Here is a 26,782-nt window from a genome sequence, read left to right on the forward strand (position 1 = left end):
TGGAAACATATGTGCCAAATGCCAATGAAGCCCATTGAATTGAAATTGAACAGAGAGAAGGACACAGGTAGTGAAGGCAACTTCGTAAATTTACAGTAGAGGCAGTCGGCATGTATTACTCCGGGGCTATAGGGGGCCGTCTTGATTGCATATGCCAGTGACAAGCTACAACGCATTCGCTAATGCGCTCCAACGTTGTTGGCGCCAGAAGGAAGATCAGTGGCGCCAGCTCTACAGAAAGAGAGAGGAAGACATTGCAGACAGTCGCAGGCAGCAAGGAGCTAGCTATCGGTTGTGCAGAGCCAATAAACATTTTTTCATCGCCTAGCTAGTTAACATAACCAGAAGACAAAAGGTGGGTACCCGCAGACCTACACGAATTAAACTCCCAATCAGCTGTCGAGGTTGATTGTTTTGTGTTGTTTAGGTTGCGTATTAACAGGCTGTACAATCAGGTGATCATTTTGTATGTTTTAAATTCAATTAATTTATAGATTCATTACTTTTGCATAAATTGAAAATATGCCACTATGAGATGTCAATGATTCACCCCAGTGATAGTACCAAGAAAATGACAGTCGTGCCCCGTACGGACTTAGTTATAGCTGGCTAGGAAGATAGCCGGCTAGTTAGCGTGAAGTTGCGGCTAAGTAGCCTGCTACCAGAGTACGCTAGCGCGGTAGCTAGCGAGGCTAGGCCATATTGTATGTGAGCTGAAAATATACTCCTGCAATGCTGTCTCATCTCGAGTATATATTTGGGTAACTTGATGCTCGAGCGGTCTCAATCTTACAATACACGGGTCAATTCAATTAACTGTAAATTATACAGGCATTTGTCCTGTGTTGTATTATTTCTAAGGCATTTGAGAAGTGTTTTGTTATGCATTGTTGATTATATAAGATGGGGTCGCCTTTCCCGGGCTTTTTAGCGACGCGAACACTCCTCGTCCGGATAATGTTAGCCATCTTTGTTTCAGGTTGATTTATCGGATTATAGTGAAAACAATACCCCTTCTACACATCGGTGTGGCATATGTGTGTTGTATACAAAATAGTTTTCTGCTCGTGTAGCTCAATTTACTTGAATATGGAATGTGCAGTGCTTTTTGAAACCCCCTTGTAGTTCTGAAATGCGCTGTGAAGGGCGGTACTTAGCGTCGTGGCAGCCATCTTATGCTTATTCCTGGCTAACTGGAAAGTGGTGGTGTGGCAAAGACAAGATGGCCTGTTAAAACTGCGCACAAGCTCAGGGATAATTTCCGCATTCGTGATTGTGTTCCTAACCATTGAAAAATGACTTGGGTGCATGTAAGGTTTGTTGCATGTTCGAGGGGAACTCTTGTTTTGATGATCAAAACAAGCCAGCTAGTTGTCAGCTACTAAGCTAGTTAGCGCGCTATCTTGGCAAACATTAGCCGCTAACAATGCTGTGTCGTCGTTAAGTAGTTTTCCCCCCTACCGTAGCCAGCTAACTAGCTGGCTAATGTTGGCTATGTAGCCAAGATGGTAAATGTTGTCTTTCGTTGGCTAGCTAGCTAAACACTGCGTTTACACTTGTCATGCCATTTCAAATAATGTGTAAATTACTTGTGGCTTCTGTAAAGCCCGCGTGCATTGTCTTATCAAAAATCAGCGTGCAATGTCTTATGCAATGAATGACTGTGCAAGAACCGATGACTTCCCTTCTGCCTAGGTAGCCGCAGTTCTTGAGCTCAACTTGGGATAGCGATTTATAGCCATCTAATGAAGCATTAAGATGCATTTGAACTGTTTCAAATCTAATGTAAATTGGTGACACGTATATCCATTGTTAGAGGATGGTACACACCCGTGGTGTGGTCTCTGTTGTAGAATTAATACAAGTATTTTTTTTATCAGTTTGCTGTGTGTTGCCCTTGGTCCTCCTATCACTTGGCTAGTTAGCCGTAAATGAATTGCTAGTTGGTGGTCTTGGCTGGCTAGTTAGCTGGCTAATAACAACAAGTGTCATAGTGCAGAAGCTATGGCTCCATGGCGTGTTGGGTGTTTTCATAGGTTATATAGCACAAAAACAGAATATTATTATTCTTCATAGACAAGTTTTTCACACCAATCTCTGCAAAAAATACAGTAGTCCAAATATAATTTGTTTTAAGGAACACCAGCAGTCCTGTGCATAGTATCAGTAGCATTGAATATGCCCCACAGTGCTATTGTTCATTAGCATGGGAACACTTCGTTGAGATGTAAATGATAGCTCATTGTCACCTCATTTAATCCTAGCTGTATATTGTATTTTCTCCCCTGGCAGCCCTTTGTGACTGACTGCTGATCCAAGCACGACTATCAACCCGCTGTGCTCGCCATACTAAGTGGAGCTCTCTTACCCCCAAGTCCCTCTAAGCTTCTCGTCCAGCACAAAAACGGAGGTCGTCGGGCTGGAGTGTGTTCTGATGGCTGAGTCAGAGACTGAGTGTGACACACCCGGCCTTGACACGCTGGGGTCGGAGTGTGTCATCGCCCACAGCCAGGTTGACCTGCACTACGCAGCCGAGACTGAGATCATGACAGAGGAGAAACGCGGCCTGGAACTGGAGATCCACGGGGCCGACCTGGCCAAGATCGAGGGGCTCACCGCGGTGGCCTGTGTGGACGCAATGGTCACAGAGACAGATCATGACTATGTTACCAAGATGGACCACCATGGCGAAATCCAGTGCTTCACCATGGGGGGTGAGGGCAAGGGGGAGGCACTGCTGGGAGAGGTGCTGTTAAAAACTGAGACGGAGCATATGGTCAAGGTGGAGTCGGACCACGTGGGCGGCGAGCTGACGGTGGAGTCGGAGAATGGTGTGGTGATCCACGAGGCCCACGGCCTGCAGTGCAACGAGTGCGGCGAGATCTTCGGCAGCATGGCCGACCTGCACCAGCACTTCGAGATCCACAAGGCCACCAACCCTTACATCTGTGTGCACTGCGGCGAGAGCTTCGCTGTGGAGTCAAGCCTCAAGCAGCACATGAAGATCCACATGAAAGAGAAAGCGTACGCCACCACAGGCGTGGAGATGGTGGGCAAGGGGGTGATCGACACGTTCAACCTCAAGTCTCACCAGATGATCCACAGCCCAGAGAAGCCCCACCGTTGCTCTGAGTGCGGCAAGAGCTTTGCGGCAGCCATCACCCTGCGGGAGCATATGAAGATGCACTCGGAGGACAAGCCATATAAGTGCACCCAGTGCAGAAAGAGCTTCATCCGCCGGCGCCACCTCAAGAAGCACCAGGAGCTCCACGCCAGGGAGAAGCCCTTCACCTGTTCCCAGTGCGGAAAGGGCTTCACCACGTCCTCCAACCTGAAGCAGCACCAGAGGACCCATGCAGGGGACAAGCCCCACCGCTGCACGCAGTGTGGTAAGTGCTTTGCCGCTGCCTCCACCCTGCGGGAGCACCAGCGGATCCACTCTGGGGAGAAGCCCTACAAGTGCAACCAGTGCAGGAAGAGCTTCGTCCGCAAGCGCCACCTCAAGAAGCACCAGCAGGTCCACTCTGGTGGGAAACCCTACTCCTGCTCCCAGTGTGACAAGAGCTTTAACCACTCCTCTTCGCTCTCCCGGCACCACAAGGTCCACCTGGAGGCCCGCATCTACTCCTCTCCTCCCCAGGGCAAGGCCTTCCCCTACGGGTCCACTATGAAGCAACAGGCAAGGCTGCACCAGGGGGGAGGCAGAGGCGCGGGGGACAAACCGTACAGTTGCAACCACTGCGACAAGGGCTTCAATCATTCCTCCTCCCTATCCCGCCACCAAAGAGTGCACTCGGAGGGGAAAAGCTACACCTGTGGCCACTGTGGGAAGAGGTTCAACCACTCCTCTTCCCTGTCCAGGCACCAGCGTGTTCACCAGGAGGAGAAACAGCAGCAGGTGCAGCAACAGGTGGTAGTGCAGCAACAGTACAGCGCTGTGCCCTCGACAAAGGGATTCCCCCACACCACCATCCTCAAACAGCGCATCCTGGCCAGCGAAAAGCCATACAGGTGCTCCCAGTGTGGTAAAGGCTTCAACCATTCATCCTCACTCTCCAGGCATCATAGGATCCACATAGACCAGTGAGCTTCTAGTACACACAATCAAACATAGTCTCATACACACAGCCCTGGCTGACACCCACCCCTGTGATGTTTCTGTTCTACCAATCGGTCCCAAGCTCCAGACATGACACGACCACTGCGAATAAAACCAGGCCAGCTCTCACAGTAAACAGTGTAGAGGTCAGGAGCAAGGAGTTTGTCTTTGGATCAGTCAAAACAATTGGACAATGACACAACAAAAATATCCTTTTTCAAGAGGAGGAAGAAATCATAAATAAAAGTTCTTGCCTGAACTTAAAGGACTTATTATAACCCTTTACAGAGGAGCTGTTGACAAGTTCCTTGGACCTTTGAGATTAGTTTGTTTTCAATAAATTGTCTGATAGACATTTTGAATGAGCCTGCAATTCTTATTTGTGATTGTGCTTAAACGTTTGCTCTGGAGACCCTCTTTTTGATTGATTGTTTTAAAGAGATCAAATCTGATTTGATAATCTAGATCAGGTTTTCCTGAACTTAGTTCTGGACTGTTTTGGTTTTTGCCCTAGCACTACGCATCTGATTCAAATAATCAAAGCCTGATGATGACTTTGTTATTTGAATTGGCTGTAGTGCTGGGGCAAAAACCAAAACGTGCACCTGGGGGGGCAGCAAAACAGTTTTGGAAACCTTGATCTACATGATAAAAATGTTATCTGACCAATGTAGTTATTTAATTCATACATAATACCCCCTTGTCTTAGTGTGACCACTTACACGCTTTACTCTTGAGAATTCAAGTCATGATGTAACTAACTGACCCGTATGGGGGTGTCTCACTGTATATGACTGACTATATGGAGTGCTTCTCAAGATCAAACATTTGAGGTCAGTACACACTTGGCTACTGATGCAACTTGCTATCAAGTCACACTGTCTTGATGGCATAAATTAGCCATTTTGCTATTTTTTTTGCCCCATCTTACCACCTCACCTGTAAACTCTTGAAAAAATAAGAAATCCGTGTAAATAATTGCTGATTTATCCTTTTATATATCTGTATAGGTGGCTAGTGTGCAGTTTTGTTCCAGAAATAGGACTTTTATTTATATAAAATTAGTAACATCCCCATAGTCCCCCCCCCCCCCCCCCATCCGTTTTCATTTTATTCATTGTTTTTGTTTTAGGTGTTACAGAGCTACCAGGAAATGTTGCTACTGCTCTCTTATGTACATACAGTCAAATATCGGAGCTGGGGCTCCATCCAGTGTGACGCAGCTCTATGTGTATCAGGTAAAGTGGATGGGAATGTACCTAGTGACGTGGTCATACAGCTGAACAGACTGGAGAGCAATACTGCCTCAAGACATCGTAGTGTGGGATGCAATTAAGTCGTGATGATGATAAGTGGACAAGATGCATCGCTTAAAAAAATAATAAAACCACCCGGTAGCTTTATTTGAAGTTGACTTGTGTCCTTTTTCATTGAGTCCCTATTGATTTCTGTGTTCCCGTACCAAATGTACATCATTATTATTATTACAGATAGACAATGGACTGGACTCAGGCGTTCAAGTCATTTTTTGCTTTGGAGACTCATTCGATTATCAGTGTATAGAATTATAGTTAGCTTCATAGGTCTTCTATCCTGAATAGATTTATTGTGTATACTAATCTATACGACTACAGGACTAGGTTGCTTTTACTGACGACACTTAATTTTGGACTTCCCGTTTATTTTTTTTGTGCAAATTCCATGGGATTGAGCTCTATTTACTGTTCTGTGTATTAAAAAAAAAAGAATAAAAAAATAACTTTTTTTTATGGTTTGGGTCATTTTCAAAGGATAAAATACATATACTGTTATGGGAGGGAATGATATTTTGAGCAGTTTCTTTTCCCCCTTTTGAAAAACATTTATGCTTCAAACCATAGCATAGGCTTATTCCTTGTGTTAGTTAGGTGCCTTATTGCATGCTATGTAGAAATGTATGCTGAGCTGTCGACTCTTTGTTTTTGTTATTCATACTAACTTACTCCAACATTTTAAGATGTCATTACTTTCAGTCTTCTATGTATATTACCATGTGTTTACACATCATTTTCATTTAATTTTCTCTCCTGTCTTTGTTGATTGGCCTCAATGTAGGTTTTGTTATTGAAGCTTAATTAAGGAAAATACATTTAGTTACAATGTCATCGATCCATATAGGGCTCTGCTTTCTGTAGAGGCCCCAGCCAGCCCTACCTTTCCCCCCAGATCTCTTGAGTGGAACATATGGACAAATAAAGGTTGACTGTCAACATCGCATCAACGGTTTCTTGTCTGATTCCTGATTCTGTCATTTTGATATATAAATATAACACTTTGAAATGACACCCACAGACTTCTCATTTACATATTGACTCGGTTTGGGATGCCATAAAAATACAATAGTGGACCAATGTTTATTTTTTATGTTCATGATTGCATCCGTGTCATTTGAAAAATACCACTTACAACTATTTGATGTGAGAATTTTTGAATTATTTAAGTGATAATGTTTTCGCCTCCTCCCCACAGACTCCTGTAAGCATCAGCTCATTTGGTCTTGATTTTTCAGACACATGCCTACATTTGAGTCCACTTGGGGGCAGCCTTACATAAAGTAAAGTAACACTCCAGTGAAAATCTAATTTAAAGCTCATATTCTGTTTTCTCATTTCCAAATAATGTTCTGAACTTGTCCCTTGTAGTTGTGGCCAAAGTATAAATTAGAGCAAATACTCAACCATCTGAAAAAACGTTTTTTAAAATGTTTGCCATTTGTTTCTTGCATTCATGACTAGCTAGTAGCTAGCTAACAACAAAAAATAACAAAGCAATGGACAGAAATGACTCACGCTTGTAAAATAATCATTCTGCATTTATTTCTGTTGTAGTTAAATGCTCTAGTAGTTCCATCATGTGTTTCCAAATCATGAATCCATCTATACTGGCTACAGGCATTAGAAAGTGGTACTTACTGTTGTCTCGTTTTGTAGGCTAAGAGTGGCCTAAAATCTTGCATCGTCTAATTCATGAAAACGTGGTCATATAAGATATATATTACAATGTATACGTGTTTCAGAGGGAATTAACTTACCATATGCCGGTTTTCAACGTATTTGATGGACAAGAAGAAGTGCGAATCAGAAAAGTTACTTAACTACTGAATGAACTATATCTTCCACCAGCTGTGTACGTCCCACTTTCAACACCTTGCCAGTCTACAAAAAAATTATTTGGGGCATTTTCAAAAAGCACTGTTAGTAAAACCACAAAGTAATCTAATATAAAACAAATCAAACATCCTGTAAGTCCTCAACTCAAACAGGCAGGGGTCACAAGCACGCTCATGAGGCTGCAGGATGTCTTACTACTTGAGCGTCAAATATTTTGATAAAAGGCATCTGGTATGAGCAAATCAGTACACAGAGTATAATTTCAGAAAGGCAAGCTTGGAGTTTGTAGCTAATTTGAATAACCAAATGTATGCACGTCTCATTGGCTGAGCTGTATTTGCTCAAAGCACTGTTATTTCCCCACAGGCTAAGGGGCACAGAAAACCTGCTTTTTTTCAATTAAATCCATATTGTTATACATTTTTGGTAAATATTTCATTGAAATCTGGAACACAGGGCAGATACTTTAAGAGCTGGATTCAATCTGTATCACAGAAGATCCACCTTAAAATGTGAAGGTAATTTCTGATTGTGCTGACATGCAGCATTTACCTCGAATGCATTCTCCCGAATGCGGGAAAATTGCCTTTAAATTTGAATTGCTTTAATGCATGGATCTTCCGCCATTCTTCTGCTATAGGTTACAGATTTAATAACTCAAGAAAATGGTAGCCTTCCCTTGTAGTTGTGGTTAGGGCTGTGGCAGCATGACATTTTGTCAGCAGGTTATTGTTATGCAAAATACTGCCGGTCACAAGGTTAGGCTAATTAACATAAACACATTTAGTATCAAATTTGATTTGTCACATACACATGGTTAGCAGATGTTAATGCGAGTGTAGCGAAATGTTTGTGCTTCTAGTTCCGAAAATGCAGTAATATCCAAGGAGTAATCTAACCTAACAATTTCACAACAACTACCTTATACACACAAGTGTAAAGGAATGAATAAGGATATGTACATTTAAAAAAATATGAATGAGTGATGGTATAGAACGGCATAGGCAAGATGCAGTAGATGGTATATTGTACAGTATACATATGAGATGAGTAATGTAGGGTATGTAAACATGTGAAAGTGGCATTGTTTAAAGTGGCTAGTGATACATTTATCACATCAAGATGGCAAGATGCAGTTGATGGTAGAGAGTACAGTATATACATATGAGACGAGTAATGTAGGGTATGTAAACATTATATGAAGTGGCATTGTTTAAAGTGGCTAGTGATACATCTATTACATACAGTTTTAGATTATTAAAGTGGCTGGAGTGAGTCAGTATGTTTGCAGCAGCCACTCAATGTTAGTGATGGCTGTTTAACAGTCTGATGGCACTGCTTTGATGCACCTGTATTGACCTCGGCTTCTCGATGATAGCGTGGTGAACAGGCAGTGGCTCGGGTGGTTGTTGTCCTTGATGATCTTTTTGGCCTTCCTGTGACATCGGGTGGTGTACGTGTCCTAGAGGGCAGGTAGTTTGCCCCCGATGATGCGTTGTGCAGACCTCACTACCCTCTGGAGAGCCTTACCGTTATGGGCGGAGCAGTTGCCGTACCAGGCGGTGATACAGCCCGACAGGATGCTCTCGATTGTGTATTTGTAAAAGTTTGTGAGTGTTTTTGGTGACAAGCCAAATTTCTTCAGCCTCCTGATGTTGAAGAGGCGCTGTTGCGCCTTCTTCACCACGCTGTCTGTGTGGGTGGACCATTTCAGTTTGTCCGTGATGTGTACGCCGAGGAACTTAAAACTTTCTACCCTCTCCACTATTGTCCCGTCGATGTGGATAGGGGGGTGCTCTCTCTGCTGTTTCCTGAAGTCCACGATCATCTCCTTTGTTTTGTTGACGTTGAGTGTGAGGTTATTTTCCTGACACCACACTCCGAGGGCCCTCACCTCCTCCATGTAGTCCGTCTCGTTGTTGTTGGTAATCAAGCCTACCACTGTAGTCTGCAAACTTGATGATTGAGTTGGAGGCGTGCATGGCCTCGCAGTCGTGGGTGAAGAGGGAGAACAGGAGAGAGCTGAGAACGCAACCTTGTGGGGCCCCAGTGTTGTGCGGGGTGGAGATGTTACCTACCCTCACCACCTGGGGGCGGCCCGTCAGGAAGTCCAGGACCCAGTTGCAAAGGGTGGGGCCGAGACACAGGGTCTCGAGCTTGATGACGAGTTTGGAAGGTACTATGGTGTTGAATGCTGAGCTGTAGTCGATGAACAGCATTCTCACATAGGTATTCCTCTTGTTCAGATGGGATAGGGCAGTGTGCAGTGTGATTGCGTCGTCTGTGGACCTATTGGGGAGGTAAGCAAATTGCAGTGGGTCTAGGGTGTTAGGTAGGGTGGAGGTGATATGGTCCTTGACTAGTCTCTCAAAGCACTTCATGATGATGGAAGTGAGTGCTAGGGGGTGATAGTCATTTAGTTCAGTTACCTTAGTATCTCCAGGCCTCCACGCATACAAGCTGCATACAAGCCCCTGATGTGCGCTTTTGCTAAATCTATATTTAATTAAGTATAATAAATCAATTGAATAATAAATCAATTGAATATACAATATAAATCCATTATTTATTTTAGTCAGGTCTAAAGAAACCTGATATGAAGAAAACATATTTAAGAACAGAATGGTTGGCCTACTGTATGTTATCTGGCTATGTTCCATGTCATAGACTGTAGGCTTGTTTGTTTAGCTGAAACATATGCTTATAAGTCATGCCATTGTTTTATATTATAGGATTTTATAGTAGGAAGAATATTTTGAACTAAACTGAATAAAATACTAAGGATATTTTTCCCATTACGGAGTGGGTGTGCATATGAAGTGTCTGAAGCAGGTCCTCCCTATATGATAGATTTAGAGTTATTTGGCAACTTAATTTGTGAATAATACAAACCTTAGAATGTCTTAGACATCAACACATATATGGCCTGCATGATGCTGTTATCGGCTATTCCTAATTTGAGAAAGTCGAAAAAAAGCTTGCACTGTTCCTTGCCTCAAGCAGTATAGTTGTTCTCTCATCAATTGATCATATTGTCACCCATCAGACTATTCTCAATTAATCTTGTCTTTACTAATATGTACAATTTGTTTAGATTTAGAATGAGCCATTATCAAGTGGGCAGGAACAAGGGCAGGCGCACTTTCCCACCGGTATTGTTCAATGATACGTCTTCGGTTTTATAGCTGAGCATGCGCGTAATATGAGCAGCTGAGAAATAAATACTATAACACTTATTTCACTCCACGCATCAACCACTGTTTGATGAGCATTCTCTCACTGCACGACAGGTGATCTTCCGCCCAAACTCTGTATGCCATGTTCTCACCAAACCTGTTCCTGCAGCTACCCAGTGCATAAAGTTGCACTATGCAGAAATCGCTCCACCATTTCCTGGTTACCAAACTCTAATAGTACACCTAATTTCAATTTAAGTGACAAAATAAGATAGTATAGTGTAGATAATCATTGAACCAGCTAAACCTCTGTGAAATATATTTTCCATAACCAAACCCTTACGAAAAAAGATTGCAGTCAGAGTGCAGTATAACTGCAGTGTGCTGCAAATACTGCATCCAAAATAACACTGTTTTTTTACTGCATTAATTTTGCAGTTGGAGTGCAGTATCTACCGCTTATTAAACATTATTTCAAGTCGAATGATAGATCTATAACTCACATTGCTATGTGGATTTGGTCGGTTCGACCAAAAAGTTACATTTTGCCATATTGGGAAACTGAGTGAAATCTGTTCGGGAACATGGTTTCACAACTAAACATATTTCAATAAACTGTTGACAGCCCTTCTGTGCGCTCAAGATAGGAATAAAGGAGAGATGGGAAACGTATTGTGGTGAGAAATGATGTAGGCTATAGTTAAAGGTTTGCCACCCAATTAATTATACAATTATACAAATTCCCTATCACAAGGCTATTCAAAATCGCTCGTGGATATAACATGGACCGTAGCATACGGTAACCAGTCCATCCAGTATGCATAATAATACAGTCCACACTCAAAGGCGATTACTTGAATTTTTTAATTTTGAAGTATAGCCTAGACCAATTATGTACTAAAGACATCTTAAATCGGTTTTGTTTTATGTTTTTCTGTCATGCATAATATGCGGTAGGCTATGTATTGTATATAACGGCACAATCATCATTTTAATTCCGTTCTTTTCCGGGGCTTGGGCTCAAAAGCATATGCATAAGCTCTAATATGGATATGGGCGTTTTTAATTAATCATCACCTTAGAAAGCTGTCCATTTCATTGTTCGTCTTTGAAACAACATTTACAGTGCCTTGCGAAAGTATTCGGCACCCTTGAACTTTGCGACCTTTTGCCACATTTCAGGCTTCAAACATAAAGATATAAAACTGTATTTTTGTGTGAAGAATCAACAACAAGTGGGACACAATCATGAAGTGGAACGACATTTATTGGACATTTCAAACTTTTTTAACAAATCAAAAACTGAAAAATTGGGTGTGCAAAATTATTCAGCCCCTTTACTTTCAGTGCAGCAAACTCTCGCCAGAAGTTCAGTGAGGATCTCTGAATGATCCAATGTTGACCTAAATGACTAATGATGATAAATACAATCCACCTGTGTGTAATCAAGTCTCTGTATAAATGCACCTGCACTGTGATAGTCTCAGAGGTCCGTTAAAAGCGCAGAGAGCATCATGAAGAACAAGGAACACACCAGGCAGGTCCGAGATACTGTTGTGAAGAAGTTTAAAGCCGGATTTGGATACAAAAAGATTTCCCAAGCTTTAAACATCCCAAGGAGCACTGTGCAAGCAATAATATTGAAATGGAAGGAGTATCAGACCACTGCAAATCTACCAAGACCTGGCCGTCCCTCTAAACGTTCAGCTCATAGAAGGAGAAGACTGATCAGAGATGCAGCCAAGAGGCCCATGATCACTCTGGATGAACTTCAGAGATCTACAGCTGAGGTGGGAGACTCTGTCCATAGGACAACAATCAGTCATATATTGCACAAATCTGGCCTTTATGGAAGAGTGGCAAGAAGAAAGCCATTTCTTAAAGATATCCATACAAAGTGTCGTTTAAAGTTTGCCACAAGCCACCTGGGAGACACACCAAACATGTGGAAGAAGGTGCTCTGGTCAGATGAAACCAAAATTGAACTTTTTGGCAACAATGCAAAACGTTATGTTTGGCGTAAAAGCAACACAGCTCATCACCCTGAACACACCATGCCCACTGTCAAACATGGTGGTGGCAGCATCATGGTTTGGGCCTGCTTTTCTTCAGCAGGGACAGGGAAGATGGTTAAAATTGATGGGAAGATGGATGGAGCCAAATACATGACCATTCTGGAAGAAAACCTGATGGAGTCTGCAAAAGACCTGAGACTGGGACGGAGATTTGTCTTCCAACAAGACAATGAATCCAAAACATAAAGCAAAATCTACAATGGAATGGTTCAAAAATAAACATATCCAGGTGTTAGAATTGCCAAGTCAAAGTCCAGACCTGAATCCAATCGAGAATATGTGGAAAGAACTGAAAACTGCTGTTCACAAATGCTCTCCATCCAACCTCACTGAGCTCGAGCTGTTTTGCAAGGAGGAATGGGAAAAAAATTCAGTCTCTCGATGTGCAAAACTGATAGAGACATACCCCAAGTGACTTACAGCTGTAATCGCAGCAAAAGGTGGCGCTACAAAGTATTAACTTAAGGGGGCTGAATAATTTTGCACGCCCAATTTTTCAGTTTTTGATTTGTTAAAAAAGTTTGAAATATCCAATAAATGTCGTTCCACTTCATGATTGTGTCCCACTTGTTGTTGATTCTTCACAAAAAAATATAGTTTTAAATCTTTATGTTTGAAGCCTGAAATGTGGCAAAAGGTCGCAAAGTTCAAGGGGGCCGAATACTTTCGCAAGGCACTGTACAATGACCATGTTTTACACTCAGTTTCAACCGGCTGTTGAACTTCTTTTTTCAAATTGATCACCAGTGAGGTGAGTTTTAAAAGCATGAGACTGTTTTGATGTCTTTGATGTGATTTTCGATTGCATTTACATTGATGTCAGAGCGGTTAGAGGGACAATAGACCGCTTAGAACCAGGCCATTAGAACCTGTACTACCAAAGCATGTCCACAGTGCATAACAAGAAATTACCATGACTCAACAGTCACATGGAATTTGACTGTGGTCATGACTCATGACTGGTGGTGTGGTGGTAATATTGCCACCACAACAGCCCTCTAGCCTTCACATAACACTAAGCCACCTCCCATTCCTCCACCCATTCCACACTCCTAACGCTAGCTCCCCCAGAGACGGGGTGACATGGTTGGGGTTTCTCTTCCATGTACACCTCTTCACTGGAGCCTCCACCAACACCCAATGCTTAGCTTATCAGTTGTTTGCCAGGTTCAGGTTTTTTACAAGTCTTTCCTGAGTGATGTGAATGAACTTTTTTGCCTTTCACTGGAATTCCTCTTGTAAATCTAGTCATTTCAGGTGAAAGGTTAGGTAGTAGTAGAGTCACCTTATTTTCTTGTGAGTGTACATGTGTCATCCAATATCTTTAAAAAACAATTTGCATGATAAAATATATGATCCACACATTCAGCGAGGAGGTGGCTTGTGGTGCATACAGATTTATTTGTGTTACTCATGGCGACAAGGAAAGAGGTGTGAAAATGAAGATACAGGTTAAAGATCCAGTACTGAGTTATTTTGTCATCATTTTGGGCCAAGTTGAATGTAGTGAAAAACAATAGCAACTCAAGAGTACAACCTGTTACTTCAATCCCACCAATCGATTGATCATGCATTTAACATAGCCGATTCACCAGTCATTAGCCGAATACGTCTCTCAGGATATTCCTGTTAAATGTTATATACAGAATGGGAAAAGTAGACTATACATCTGTACAAAGACCTCCATTGGGGTAGGTCTGGAGTTTGAGCACCCATAAATTGCTGCTATAGACTGTAGCCCTGGAGGACAGGATATATAACCAGGCTAGACAATGAGGAAAGGTTAGAGGTTCACAGCAGATTTATGACAGCAGTGAAACAAATAGATGCTGTAAGTCCATAAAGACTGGGGTTGTGTACCCCATATCTGATAGCACAGTGTTCCTACTTCCCATGCTTTTTGGTGGTAGAAAAGAGGGAGATGCATCAAAGGACTCATGGGCCCTAACACAGAGCTGCATCAGGGAGATCATAGTCCCTCACACAGAGCTGCATTGGGGAGTTCATGATCCCTCGCACGGAGCTGCATCAGGGGGCCTATGGTCTCATACGTTCATGACGGGTGTGAGCTGTAGCAGAGAGCTTTGTGGTCGCATGGCTGAGCTCTTGGAGTGCAGTTTCTCCAGGTTCTGTAGGAAACCTTGCCTATTTAGACTCTCCAGAATCCCTGTGTTGTTAGTTGCCAGACAAACACGGGTCCTGTAGGGAGAAACATAGAAGAACAGGGTGTAAATGCATGGATGGACACTTGTGTGCACATGAACACAAACGGGTCCTGTGGGGATTGGGGAGATTAACCATATCAGTTGGATAGAAATACAATATGCAATACACCGTTAGTCACACACACTAACTATACTGTGAAATCCAAGTGAAAACAACTCTGCTCTTCACCACAAAAGGGGAAAAGCCAAGTACTTATAAAGTTAATGGAAAAACCTTTGACCTTTTCCCCTTTCTTTGTTTTAAACATGAGGGTGTACCCATTCCAAAGTAATTACATTCATCACTATAATCATTCCCCTCTGTCTAAATACTGCCTGGTGTAATTGGCTATGGGGTGTTTGTTCAGCTTCATCTCCATTGACATGAAAAGGGAAGAGAGAGAAGGCACACCACCGACCAGGGCCATGGGTGATCTAACTACTCCCAGCCTTAGCTTATTTTCTGCATCTCCACATTCCTCCACCCTCCCTGGGCCAGCACTATAGGCTCTATGGCCTCTACCTCAGCCAAAGAGAGAGGCGAGGTTACAGCTGGAGATAGAGGTCGAGGCCGCAGGCGAGAAGACAAATAAACAGGGGATATAAGGGCCAAGTGCCTCTGTTATGTTTTCTGGTTGACTGGGACCTCACACAGGAGAGGATGTGAGGAGGATAGGTACTGCTGCCTAGAGGAGTTCCACTGAGATAGCACTACAAATGAAGGCCATTCCTGGGGCAGAGTCCTTTAAAATAGACTAATACTGATGAATATCATGGTCATTTAATAATAACTAGCTGGTGCCAAATTGTCACAATCACTCCACAAAATATAATGAGACCCTTTGTGAAAAGTGGTATAACTGCAATCCATTAAAAAAAGTGACGATGATGATCATCAACATTTTAATACAAAGAAATAAACTCACCGTGGCGAGTCTATCCCGCTGTCTCCTGTGTTGCTCTGACTCTCCCCCGCCTCCCCCATTATCTCTCCCCGTCCAGCTCCACTGGGCATGCCCAGACTGGCACTTGAGGTCTGAGGGCCTCCTCTCTCCCCCAGGGTCTCAAAGCCGCCCTTTTCCTCCTCCTCCTCTACTCCACACCCCCAGTGAGATGACTCCCTGTCCCCCTCGTCTGCTGATTTATGGAGGGTCTCAGCATCCGAGTCCACCTCGCTGGTCTGGCAGTAGTCAAAGATGCTGCTGTCTGCCGCCTCAGGTGGCTCTAAACCCTCTGGAGCTTCCAGGGAGAGGCTGGCGTCCTGTCTTCGCTCCCCCGGGATTGGAGCTCTTCGTCTGGGGATGGGATCACTGTGGATTCCTGGGGACGTGTGGCTGCGGTGGTTATGGGTAGAGCCGCTCACCCTGAACCACCTCTCCTCTTCCTGTCTTTGGGGGCTGTGGGGGGACAGAGGGGGGTCTTGGTGGATAGTGGAAGAGTGTTCCCCCGGAAAAGTGCTATTCCAGTCTCCTTGGAGGGAATGGGGGTTGGGACAGTGGGGTTGGGGCTCGTGGTAAGGGGAGTGAGGTTGGTTGTGGTAGTGGGTGATAGTGTCTTGGTATATGGTCTTAGGATCGTGGTAGAGGGATTGAGAGTCACGATAATGAGACAGGTGTGTTTGATAGACCTCTCTGTTGTCAATGACTCCCTCCTCACTCAGATACAGAGAACTACAGGCATCCTCATCTTCTTCCTCTGCTCTCTGGTAAAACCTGTGATCATCTTCTATAAACTCATCACTCTCTATCATAAAGCCATTACTCTCCACTGCTAACCCATCACTTGCCCTTTGCCCATGCCCTGGACTCCTGTGGGCTCTACTGACACCACTGCTGTGTACCAGCCCATGCTGTTTGGGGGTGGTACTGCAGGCCTGTTGGTGTGAGGAGAGCAGGTCAGGCCTGTGGGTTAGGTCTCCCTGTGTGTCTGTGTGTTTGAAGGAGTGCCTGCGATGCACAGCAGGCTTTGGCCAAGGCATGGCCTGGTCGTACGGGTGTGCAGGGACTGAGTCATAGGGGTGGGTACTAGGGAGGTTGGCATCAGAGTCCAGGGTTTGGATTGTTACTGCTGGGTGTCTATGGTCTGTTGTACTGCCATATTCTACTTGCTGTGTCGGTCTATGCTTTCCCTCCTTCTCCTTCCCTCCCTCCCTGCTCTTCCTCCCTCTGTTCTTTCCCTCCCTCTGATATCTAACCTTGTCGTCCATCCTTAGTGTGCTGCTCTGTGGGTAAGCCGAGCTGTAGTCCAACGGTAATTCACTGGGTGGTTTGGTGTCAGAGAGGGGCAGGAGGAGGGGTTCGGTGGTGAACACCCTCTCGTGGAGACGGTCACATGACCTGTCCTTGGCTGTATGAGACTTCCCAGCATACTGTGTGTCAGCAGCGGTTGCTTTTGCTTTGTGCGGGTCCCAGGATTTGGAGCGGTGTCCCGCTGGTTCTCTCCTCCCTCCTCCTGAAGTCTTTCCCTCTTTCCCCTCCTTCGCTTCCTTTCCCTCTCTCCTCCTCTGTTCTTTGTGGGTCATAGTAGGTGCCACAGTCTGGGTTGTGGCTGTATCTGTCCCAGGTGGTTGACCATCAAAGGGGTTGTCAATGCGTTTCTTATAGAGGCTTTTCCCCTCCACCGCTCCTGGCTCCTCTCTGTGGTCTAATTCATCAATAGGGACCTTTGGTCTGAGGCAAGAGGGGACCAGGTCCTCCCCGTCTGGGTCCACATCCACACACACTGGGGCCTTAGTCTTCAGCCGGTCTCTCCGTTTCTCTCTGGAGGAATGGGCCCTTCTCTTAGTGCGAGAGGCCTTGGAGGTAGATCTCCTGCCCCCAGCCCCTGCTCCTACTCTGGCTCGGGAGGACTGGTGGTGTCTGGGCTTGGAGCAGTTTAGGATCTCAGTGGACATGCCCTTGTCCACACCCTTATCCCCTCTGTCAACCCTGTCCCCCTTGTGCAACCCTCTGTCCCTTTCCACCCCTCTTTCCCCTCGTCTTTCCGTTTCCATCCCTCTCTCCCCTCCTCTCTCCTCCAGTTTCTTCATTAGTACAGTGTGGCGTGTCAGGTTGTCAACAGTGAGCTCAGGGTTGATGCGTCTGATGATGGCATGCTCCAGGTCTCTGGGCAGATTGTTCAGATCCTCCTCGTCCCTCACTGGCCACTCCTCCGGAGGGAACTGACCTGAGAACAAGGCATATTCTTTCTTCACTTTCTCCTTCTTCCCTCCGTTCCTCCTGAAGAGGCTAAGGCCAAACCTCCTCCCTAGTTTCTCCTTGCCATCTTTGTCTTTGTCCTTACGGCTAGTGGCAGTGCTGGTAGCCGTAGTGGTCTTGCTGACCTCACTAATCTGGTAGTCTGCGGCCGTCGAGGTCGACTGGTGCTGGACTTGAGGCTTATGGTCTCGAGGCCACTTCAGGCTCTTCCCTGTGCACTCGCTAATAGAAACAGAAACCGAGTGCTGGTCTGGGACAGATGGAGGAACCATGGCAGCTATAGTGGCCGTAGTAGCAGCATTGGTCACATTCTGGGCAGGAGCAAAGCAGCTGCAGGACTTGCAGTGGGTCACCAGGGGGGACTGTGGGTGGCTCTCCAGAGTGTCATTACTGAGCAGGTAGGTGATGGGGGGAGGGGAGGGCAACTCATTGTCTCCAGACCCTGAGGTCCACCAGCTCTTCTCTCTCACCAGGCTGTTGGTGATGAAGTAGGTCTGAGGAGTGACAATGAAGTAGCCCTCTCCTGTGTGGTAGATCTTCCTCTCTTTGATCAACGAGCCCAGAGCGGTGTACAGGATGTCTTGAGTAGGGATGGTCATCCCTGGCAAGGAGAGAGAGAGAGAAGTTCAGTCATATTAGTTAATACAGTTTATCTCCTTTAAATCCTCAAAAGTTACTGTATATCTGCAGACTAATCTACAGCCAGGCTGAAAACTGCCAGTTGAGACTAAGCGTTAGACTTAATACACTAAATATCATTCTCCCCTTTTTTCCCAACTACAATTCCCCTTTTTCAGGAGCACCTGTGGTTGAATGTACTGTATGTTTTAACTTATTTATTTGGATTTAACCTTTATTTTAACTAGGCAAGTCAGTTAAGAACAAATTCTTATTTACAATGACGGCCTACCAGGGAACAGTGTGTTAATTGCCTCGTTCAGGGGCAGAACGACATATTTTTTACCTTGTCAGCTCTGGGATTCGATCCAGCAACCTTTTGGTTAGTGTCCCAACGCTCTAACCACTAGGCTGCCTGTATGTAAGGACATGCCCTGAAGCTCTCCCCATACATATGTATGTTACCTTGGTGAGCCTTGGTCATGTGACTGATGAGGGCATCCTGGCTGACGGTGATGTTGGAGGAGTTCATGTCAGAGATGACACAGCATAGGACCTCGGCTAGAGGGATGAACTGAGACTGGGGTACTGGAGACATCTGCACTGGGGACAGGTCACCTGGAAAACACACACACACACACACACACACACACACACACACACACACACACACACACACACACACACACACACCTACTTAGACTGGTGAAACACACAAACATCTGTGTCACACCCACGTCTGTTAATGTTGAGTTTTCATGTAGTAGCAATGTTATGACCACTGTTGGTCTTCACCAACTGTTTTTGCCAGTCAAAATAACTTAATTCTGCCATGGTTGCAACTTTTACTTTGTGGTCTAGATCCTTTTTCCAGTAAAAATAATCCTGTCACGCCCAAGATGAGATTTTTGAATGCGGGTGGTCCAGTGAGTAATGTAGACCAGGCCTGACTTCTATTGGAATTCCATTAATACTGGGATGGATTGCGGTATTCCATATATGCTGGGAGCGACCACGGAATGTCATTACCCCCACAGAAGTGACCACAAGTTCTGCCTGCCAGGCTATCACATATCACCTCTATATCATACTGTGTCTTCAGCTGCTATAACCCAGCCACACACTTTTGGGAATTTTCTTGTGATCCAAGAAAAATACATAAACTAAATGTATGTTTAAAAGAGAGAAAGAGAGGGAGGGAGGAATGGATTGAGGGAGAAAGAGAGAGCATTTTACAGACACTTCAATCCGTACAAAGCTCAGACTGTACCTAAAATGTCTGTCTCTGTCTCTCTGTGTCTCTTTCTCTCGCATGCACAAGTGAACACCAGTGGAGACTGTTGAGGGGAGGACAGCTCATAATAATGGCTGGAACGGAGGAAATGGAATATTTGATACCATTCCACTAATTCCACTCCAGCCATTACCAAGAGCCCGTTCTCCCCAATTAAGCTGTCACCAACCTCCCGTGGAGTACACACTACACACACACACATCAAACCCACCCAACCAACCCGAGGGCTGACTGACAGCGTTCCAATGACATGATTCTAAGATCTGGAAGCCATCTCAGAGAGAAACCACAGGCATTTGAAATCATAAAACAAACTCATTTCAAAACATAGCAGACATTTTAACATTTTAAGACGGATTCATCTCAGGACCAAAGACAAGAAACTGCAGTAGAGTTCCTCACATACAGTAAAACAGTCAATTACCTGCCATACCAGCCTAGACTAGAAGGACTGAACTCCCTCAGGACTACAGGTTTTTATAGTATTGCTTCAGTGTCTGTTTCTTTACTAACTGAAGATGCACAGACAGGGGGAGGAGAGACCGTGATGGTACATGGGGGGGACAGAGCGGGAGAGAGAAAAGCGACAGGGAAACAGATGTGGAGAGAGAGAAGAGGAGATAACAAAACCATAAAGATCTCACCCCCCCCCCCCTTAAAGGGATAGTTTCATGTTTTAATGTCCCATAGGAAATATGAAATACACAATAACGTAAGTAAGTAAGCATACTACTGTGGTGGATATTTTATACTTGTATTTTTCTAATAACTCAGTTTTGTGTTCTATTCAGGTGCTGTTCTAATAACCAATTTCTATGTTCGTGCAAGTGACTGATTGAACGAATCCTCACTTATCAGTATCTGCAATTTGGCAGTACGCCCAGACCTTGTTTTGAGAACGAAAGATCTCAGTTTCAAGGTCTCAGCTTAGAGAGAAGAAGCCTCGTGAGATATTGGTCGGTCACATGAATAAAGCAAACGTTAATTCATTATGAATGATGAATAAGCTAAATCATGCAAATATAACTTGACTGTATACAAGATAACTAACGGGACTACCCCAGGTGGAGCTCCTGATTGACATGTGTACTTGGTGCCTGGAGTAGGTTGGAACCTCTCCAGCGCGCTGATAATAAAGGATGATTCATTCAAGATTGACTTCGAGTGTCCCTGGTGGTAATTTCCACAACATTTGTAAGAATTGCCACAACACTACATACAGGAAATATTTAAAAAGTCAGTTCCAATATAAATATTTACATGTGTAGGAATACTGGAGTGATGGAGGTAGATGTGTATAGGACTAAGGGGACCAGGCAACAGGATATGCGTTTAACAGAGTAGCGGCAGCTTGCATGTGAGTGGGTGTGCGGGTGTGGTGGGTCAGTATAAATGTACAGTACCAGTCAAAAGTTTGGGCAAACCTACTCATTCAAGGGTTTTTATTTATTTTTACTATTTTCTACTCTGTAGAATAATAGTGAAGACATCACAGCTATGAAATAACACATATGGAATCACGAAGTAACCAAAAAAGTGTTAAACAAATCAAATATATTTTATGTTTGAGGTTCTTCAAAGTAGCCACCCTTTGCCTTATTCACAACTTCCCCCGAGGGTTTCTCCTCTCCCTGTTCGGGAGGTGCTCGTCGGTCGTCGTCGCCTGCTTACTAGCTACCACCGATCCATTTTTCTTTTTCGTTTGGTTCTGTCTGTTTCTTACACCTATGTTCTATTGAGTTAATTTCTGTGGGTTTATTAACCTTGTTGCCTGCTGGTATTTTGTGCAGGAGCCGTCGTTTGAGCCGTTGTGATTTATTTAGGAGTAGATTGTTTTTCCTCCTGTTGTCACTTCGTATTCCTGTTTTGTTGGGCGCCTTCGTTGGGTTTGTTTCCCGACCAGTTTTGTTGTGTTTTGGGACTTCCAAATAAGTATTTTCTATTTGGACTTCAGTGCTCTCCTGCTCCTGACTCTTGCACCCACCTCGTCCTAGTGAGGCATCTTACAGCCTTGATGACAGCTTTGCACACTCTTAGTATTCTCTCAACCAGCTTCACCTGGAATGTTTTTCCAACAGTCTTGAAGGAGTTCCCACATATGCTCAGCATGTGTTGGCTGCTTTTCCTTCACTCTGCAGTCCAATTCATCCCAAACCATCTCAATTGGGTTGAAGTTGGGTGATTGTGGAGGCCAGGTCATCTGATGCAGCACACCATCACTCTCCTTCTTGGTCAAATAGCCCTTACACAGCCTGGAGGTGTGTTTTGGGTCATTGTCCTGTTGAAAAACAAATGGTAGTTCCACTAAGCGTAAACCAGATGGGATGGTGTATCTCTGCAGAATGCTGTGGTAGCCATGCAGGTTAAGTGTGCCTTGAATTCTAAATAAATCAAGGACGGTGTCACCAGCAAAGCACCCCCACACCATCACACCTCCTCTTCCATGATTCATGCGTTCACCTACTCTGCGTCTCACAAAGACACAGCGGTGGAACCAAAAATCTCAAATTTGGACTCATCATCTCAAAGGACAGATTTCCACCAGTCTAATGTCCATTGCTTGTGTTTCTTGGCCCAAGCAAGTCTCTTATTCTTATTGGTGTCCTTTAGTAATGGTTTCTTTGCAGAAATTTGACCATGAAGGCCTGATTCACTCAGTCTCAACTGAACAGTTGATGTTGAGATGTGTCTGTTACTTGAACTCTGTGAAGCATTTATTTGGGCTGCAATTTCTGAGGCTGGCAATTAACTTGTCATCTGCAGCAGAGGTAACTCAGGGTCTTCCTTTCCTGTGGCGGTCCTCATGAGAGCCAGTTTCATCACAGAGCTTGGTGGTTTTTGCAACTGAACTTGAAGAAACTTTCAAAGTTCTTGACATTTTCTGGAATGACTGACCTTCATGTTTTAAAGTAGTGAAGGATTCATTTCTCTTTGCTTATTTGAGTTGTTCTTGCCATAATATGGACTTGATCTTTTACCAAATAGGGCTATCTTCTGTATATCACCCCTACCTTGTCACAACACAACTGATTGGTTCAAACGCATTAAGAAGGAAAGAAATTCAACAAATGAACAAGGCACACCTGTTAATTGAAATGCATTCCAGGTGACTACCTCATGAAGCTGCTTGAGAGAATGCCAAGAGTGTGCAAAGCTGTCATCAAGGTGAAGGGTGGCTACTTCGAAGAATTCCAAATATAAAATATATTTTGTTTCTTGGTTACTACATGATTCCATATGTATTATTTCATAGTTCTGATGTCTTCACTAGTACTCTACAATGTAGAAAATAGTAAAAATAAAGAAAAACCTTGGAATGAGTAGGTGTCCAAACTTTTGACTGGTACTGTATATGCATATTATGTGTTTGTGTTGGAGTGTGTAGGGCTCTGTGAATGTGCATAGAGACAGTGCAAATATTGTAATTCTTTTTGTTAGCTTGTTGATGTAAGACTTGATGCACCAGTACCTCTTTCCCTGTGGCAGCAGAGAAAATAGTCTATGGCGTGGGTGGTTTGGGTCTTTTGGCAATGAAGCCCTTTTGTCTACGTCAGACAAACTCGTGGAAACCATTTTTATGTCTGTGTGCAGTATGAAAGAAGTTGCTAACTAGAGCTTGCGCAAATGCTAACTAGTGTTAGCACAATGACTGAAAGTCTATGGTATCATCTAGCATGCTCGTAGATACCATAGACCTCCAGTCATTGTGCTAACACTAGTTAGCACTGGCTCACAAAAGTACATCTAACTTATTTTATACTGGATGCAGAGACATAAAAATGCTATCCCTGAGTTCAACTGACTAGTAGATAAAGGGTTTCATTGCCAAAATCCCGAAGTATCCCTTTAACTTCTTATGGCTGCAGGGGCAGTATTGAGTAGCTTGGGTGAAAGGTACCCAGAGGTGCCCAGAGTAAACGGCCTGCTCCTCAGTCCCAGTTGCTAATATATGCATAGTATTATTAGTATTGGATAGAAAACACTCTGAAGTTTCTAAAACTGTTTGAATGATGTCTGTGAGTATAACAAAACTCATATGGCAGGCAGAAACTTGAGAAAAAATCCAAACAGGAAGTGGGAAATCTGAGGTTGGTCGATTTTCAACCCAGCCCCTATTGAATACACAGTGGGATATTGGTTATGTTGCACTTCCTAAGGCTTCCACTAGATGTCAACCGTATTTAGAAACTTGAATGAGGCTTCTGCTGTGATGTGGAGCCAGATGGGAGCTGTTTGAGTCAGTGGTCTGGCAGAGAGCCAGGTCCTGGTCACATGCATTTCACATGATAGCGACCTGCGTTCCAAGGCTTTTCTACAGACATAGGAATTCTCCGGTTGGAATGTTATTGAAGATTTATGATAACAACATCCTAAAAATGTATTCTATATTTAGTTTGACAAGTTTCTTCGACCTGTAATATAACTTTTTGAAGTTTTTGTTGGACGTTTGGCTGGACCTGCACGAGCGTTTGGATTTGTGTACTAAACGCGCTAACAAAAGTAGGTACTTGGACATAAATAATGGACATTATCGAACAAGACAAATATTTATTGTGGAACTAGGATTCCTGGGAGTGCATTTTGATGAACATCATCAAAGGTAAGGGAATATTTATAATGTTATTTCTGATTTCTGTTGACTCCAACATGGCGGATAAAAAATGTTTTTTTTCTGAGCTCCGTCTCAGATTATTGCATGGTTTGCTTTTTCCGAAAAGTTTTTTTAAAATCTGACACAACGGTTGCATTAAGGAGAGGTATATCTATATTCCATGTCTAACAATTGTATTTGTCGACATTTATAATGCGTATTTCTGTAAAATGATATGGCTCTCTGCAATATCACCAGATGTTTTTGGAACTAGTGAACGTAATGCGCCAATGTATACTGAGATTTGTTTTATATAAATATGAACTTTATCAAACAAAACATACATGTATTGTGTAACATGAAGTCCTATAAGTGTCATCTGATGAAGATCATCAAAGGTTAGTGATTAATTTGATCTCTATTTGTGCTTTTTGTGACTCCTCTCTTTGGTTGGAAAAATGGCTGAATTTTTCAGAGTTGGTGGTGACCTAACATAATCGTTTGTGGTGCTTTCGCTGTAAAGCCCATTTGAAATCGGATAATGTGGTGGGATTAACAACAAGATTACCTTTAAAACGGTATAAGATACATGTATGTTTGAGGAATTTGAATTATGAGATTTCTGTTGTTTTGAATTTGGCGCCCTGCACTTTCACTGGCTGTTGTCATATCGATCCTGTTAACGGGATTGCAGCCCTAAGAAGTTTTAACAGGACTGGGTTTATGGGCAAACAATGCACTTTGAGGCGATTTAGTTACATCTTGATTCAAGTTCACAGTTTGAAGTTGTGTTTTATTTTGCTTGCTCGAATGGTTATATGTACACACTGCCTAGTGACTACTACAACAGTTCTTAATACTTAACCTATTATAATGTAAGCTATAGTTAACTCACAATCTGGGATGGCCACTTTAGTGCTTTCCCACCCTGAGGTGTTAAATGATTAGCCTACCAACAAGCCTGAGTTTTACAGATAGTATAGGTTTACTCTTCTTCTTAGAGAGTTGTAACCAACCTCAAACACAGACACGGGCACAACCACAGACAGACACATGGCAGTGACCACTACCTCATAAAGACCTGGGATATTGGTTTTCATTCATCGACAACACATGCTGTATCGACACATTTTTGTGAGATATTTCAAGTAGGCTGCATGTTTTCATGTAAGAAAATGTAAGAAACATGTCTGTGGTTAAACCCTGTGGTGTGTGTGTGTGTGAGTTTCTCCCACCACTCCTTAGACCACTCAGCTAAAACTGTGTCTGGCACACACACCGCTCCCTGCAGAGTAAACATTCACCTCCCTCACACACTTGAACCACTTATGTCGGAGGCAGCGAAAATAAACCACTAATCAGATGGCTGTCATGGTAGGGTTAATCATGTATGGCATACATGCATGGTGTGCACGCACACATACATGCACACCCGAGGCAGTCTGAGGAGCCAGAGGGGAAGGGGTGATATAAGCCCAAAGTCCAATATAAGCCCAATGCGTTTCTATGGGCTTATTTTGGACCTAAGCCTGCCTTCCCGCTGTTGAAACAACGACTCACATTATTAGGCTGGAGACATGAGCATCTTGTCATTATATACATATCTCTGGATGAGCCTACAAAGGGTTTGCAAACACAGCAAAGAAGTTAAAATGCTCATAAATCCTGAAACACACAAAAACGCCCAACGTGAGTTGTGTAACTGATATAACATGACATTTTATCTTATTCATTTTCGTGAGCTTTTGTCTGATGAAATACAGTATACAGCTAAGTAGAGGAATTAAGCTGACAACAACAAGGCCCTTTATCAGTCAGTGTTAAGCCACAGCAGCCACTTATCCACAGCCCACTAGTGGGAGAGGTCTGTTCTTACTTCTTAAACATCCTGATCCTGTTCTAAGGGAGGGGACTGAGGGATAGTGGCCATAGCCAGACAAAAATATGCCTTCAACCCCTAACCCCCATACATCCTCACCACTGACAACAGGCTGCTAAAGCTCAGTCTAATCCTTAGATCTGATGTCTCACTGAGTGTTCCTTCCATTAGGTATTAGCTCTATTGTGCTCACGTCCTAGAGCAATAGCTTCCAGGCTGGCTAGCAACAGCTAATGGCTGGGACTTAGGGCTTCCGCATGCTTCAGTTTGGCTGGTGCCTAGCTGAACCCGGCTAGACGAACCGAACGAGTGTGCTCGCATACTTCCTTAAAAGACCTTTGCCTGAAAAACAAGAGGAAAAAAAGAAAAATCGACAATAGTACTGTTTGTCCATATTGAGACGCCGTAGCCAGTATACACTTCCTCAAAATAGTCCGAATTAATCTAAGCGAACTCAAGAAATATGTAATTAATTACATTTTTTGCCGAGGAGATCTTAG

At 43.7% G+C, this 26,782-nt stretch overlaps 2 protein-coding genes across 4 annotated transcripts in view; one reads left to right on the top strand and one right to left on the bottom strand.

Annotated features, from left to right (window-relative positions):
- Nucleotides 1–207: 207 nt before the first annotated feature.
- LOC135512187 (zinc finger protein 883-like) lies at nt 208–6,355 on the top strand. Its single transcript, XM_064933918.1, has 2 exons — nt 208–355; nt 2,293–6,355. The coding sequence occupies exon 2, from the start codon at nt 2,435–2,437 to the stop codon at nt 4,085–4,087; it is 1,653 nt and encodes a 550-aa protein (XP_064789990.1). The 5' UTR covers nt 208–355; nt 2,293–2,434; the 3' UTR covers nt 4,088–6,355.
- Nucleotides 6,356–13,880: 7,525 nt separating this feature from the next.
- Nucleotides 13,881–26,782, bottom strand: part of LOC135512188 (storkhead-box protein 1-like) — a 73,737-nt gene continuing 60,835 nt past the window's right edge. For all 3 annotated transcript variants that reach the window (XM_064933920.1, XM_064933919.1, XM_064933921.1), the window contains exons 2-4: nt 18,984–19,136; nt 15,630–18,501; nt 13,881–14,698 (exon numbers count right to left, since the gene is read on the bottom strand). In XM_064933920.1, coding sequence (XP_064789992.1) covers nt 14,545–14,698; nt 15,630–18,501; nt 18,984–19,116 — 3,159 coding nt within the window. In that variant the 5' untranslated portion in view covers nt 19,117–19,136 and the 3' untranslated portion in view covers nt 13,881–14,544. The remainder of the gene's footprint in view (nt 14,699–15,629; nt 18,502–18,983; nt 19,137–26,782) is intronic.

Source organism: Oncorhynchus masou, chromosome 24, assembly GCF_036934945.1.
Source record: "Oncorhynchus masou masou isolate Uvic2021 chromosome 24, UVic_Omas_1.1, whole genome shotgun sequence".
Lineage (NCBI taxonomy): Eukaryota > Metazoa > Chordata > Actinopteri > Salmoniformes > Salmonidae > Oncorhynchus > Oncorhynchus masou.

Excerpts from the sequence above, each read along its gene's own strand:
- LOC135512187 (XM_064933918.1), top strand. The coding sequence starts at position 2,435 with ATGGCTGAGTCAGAGACTGAGTGTGACACACCCGGCCTTGACACGCTG.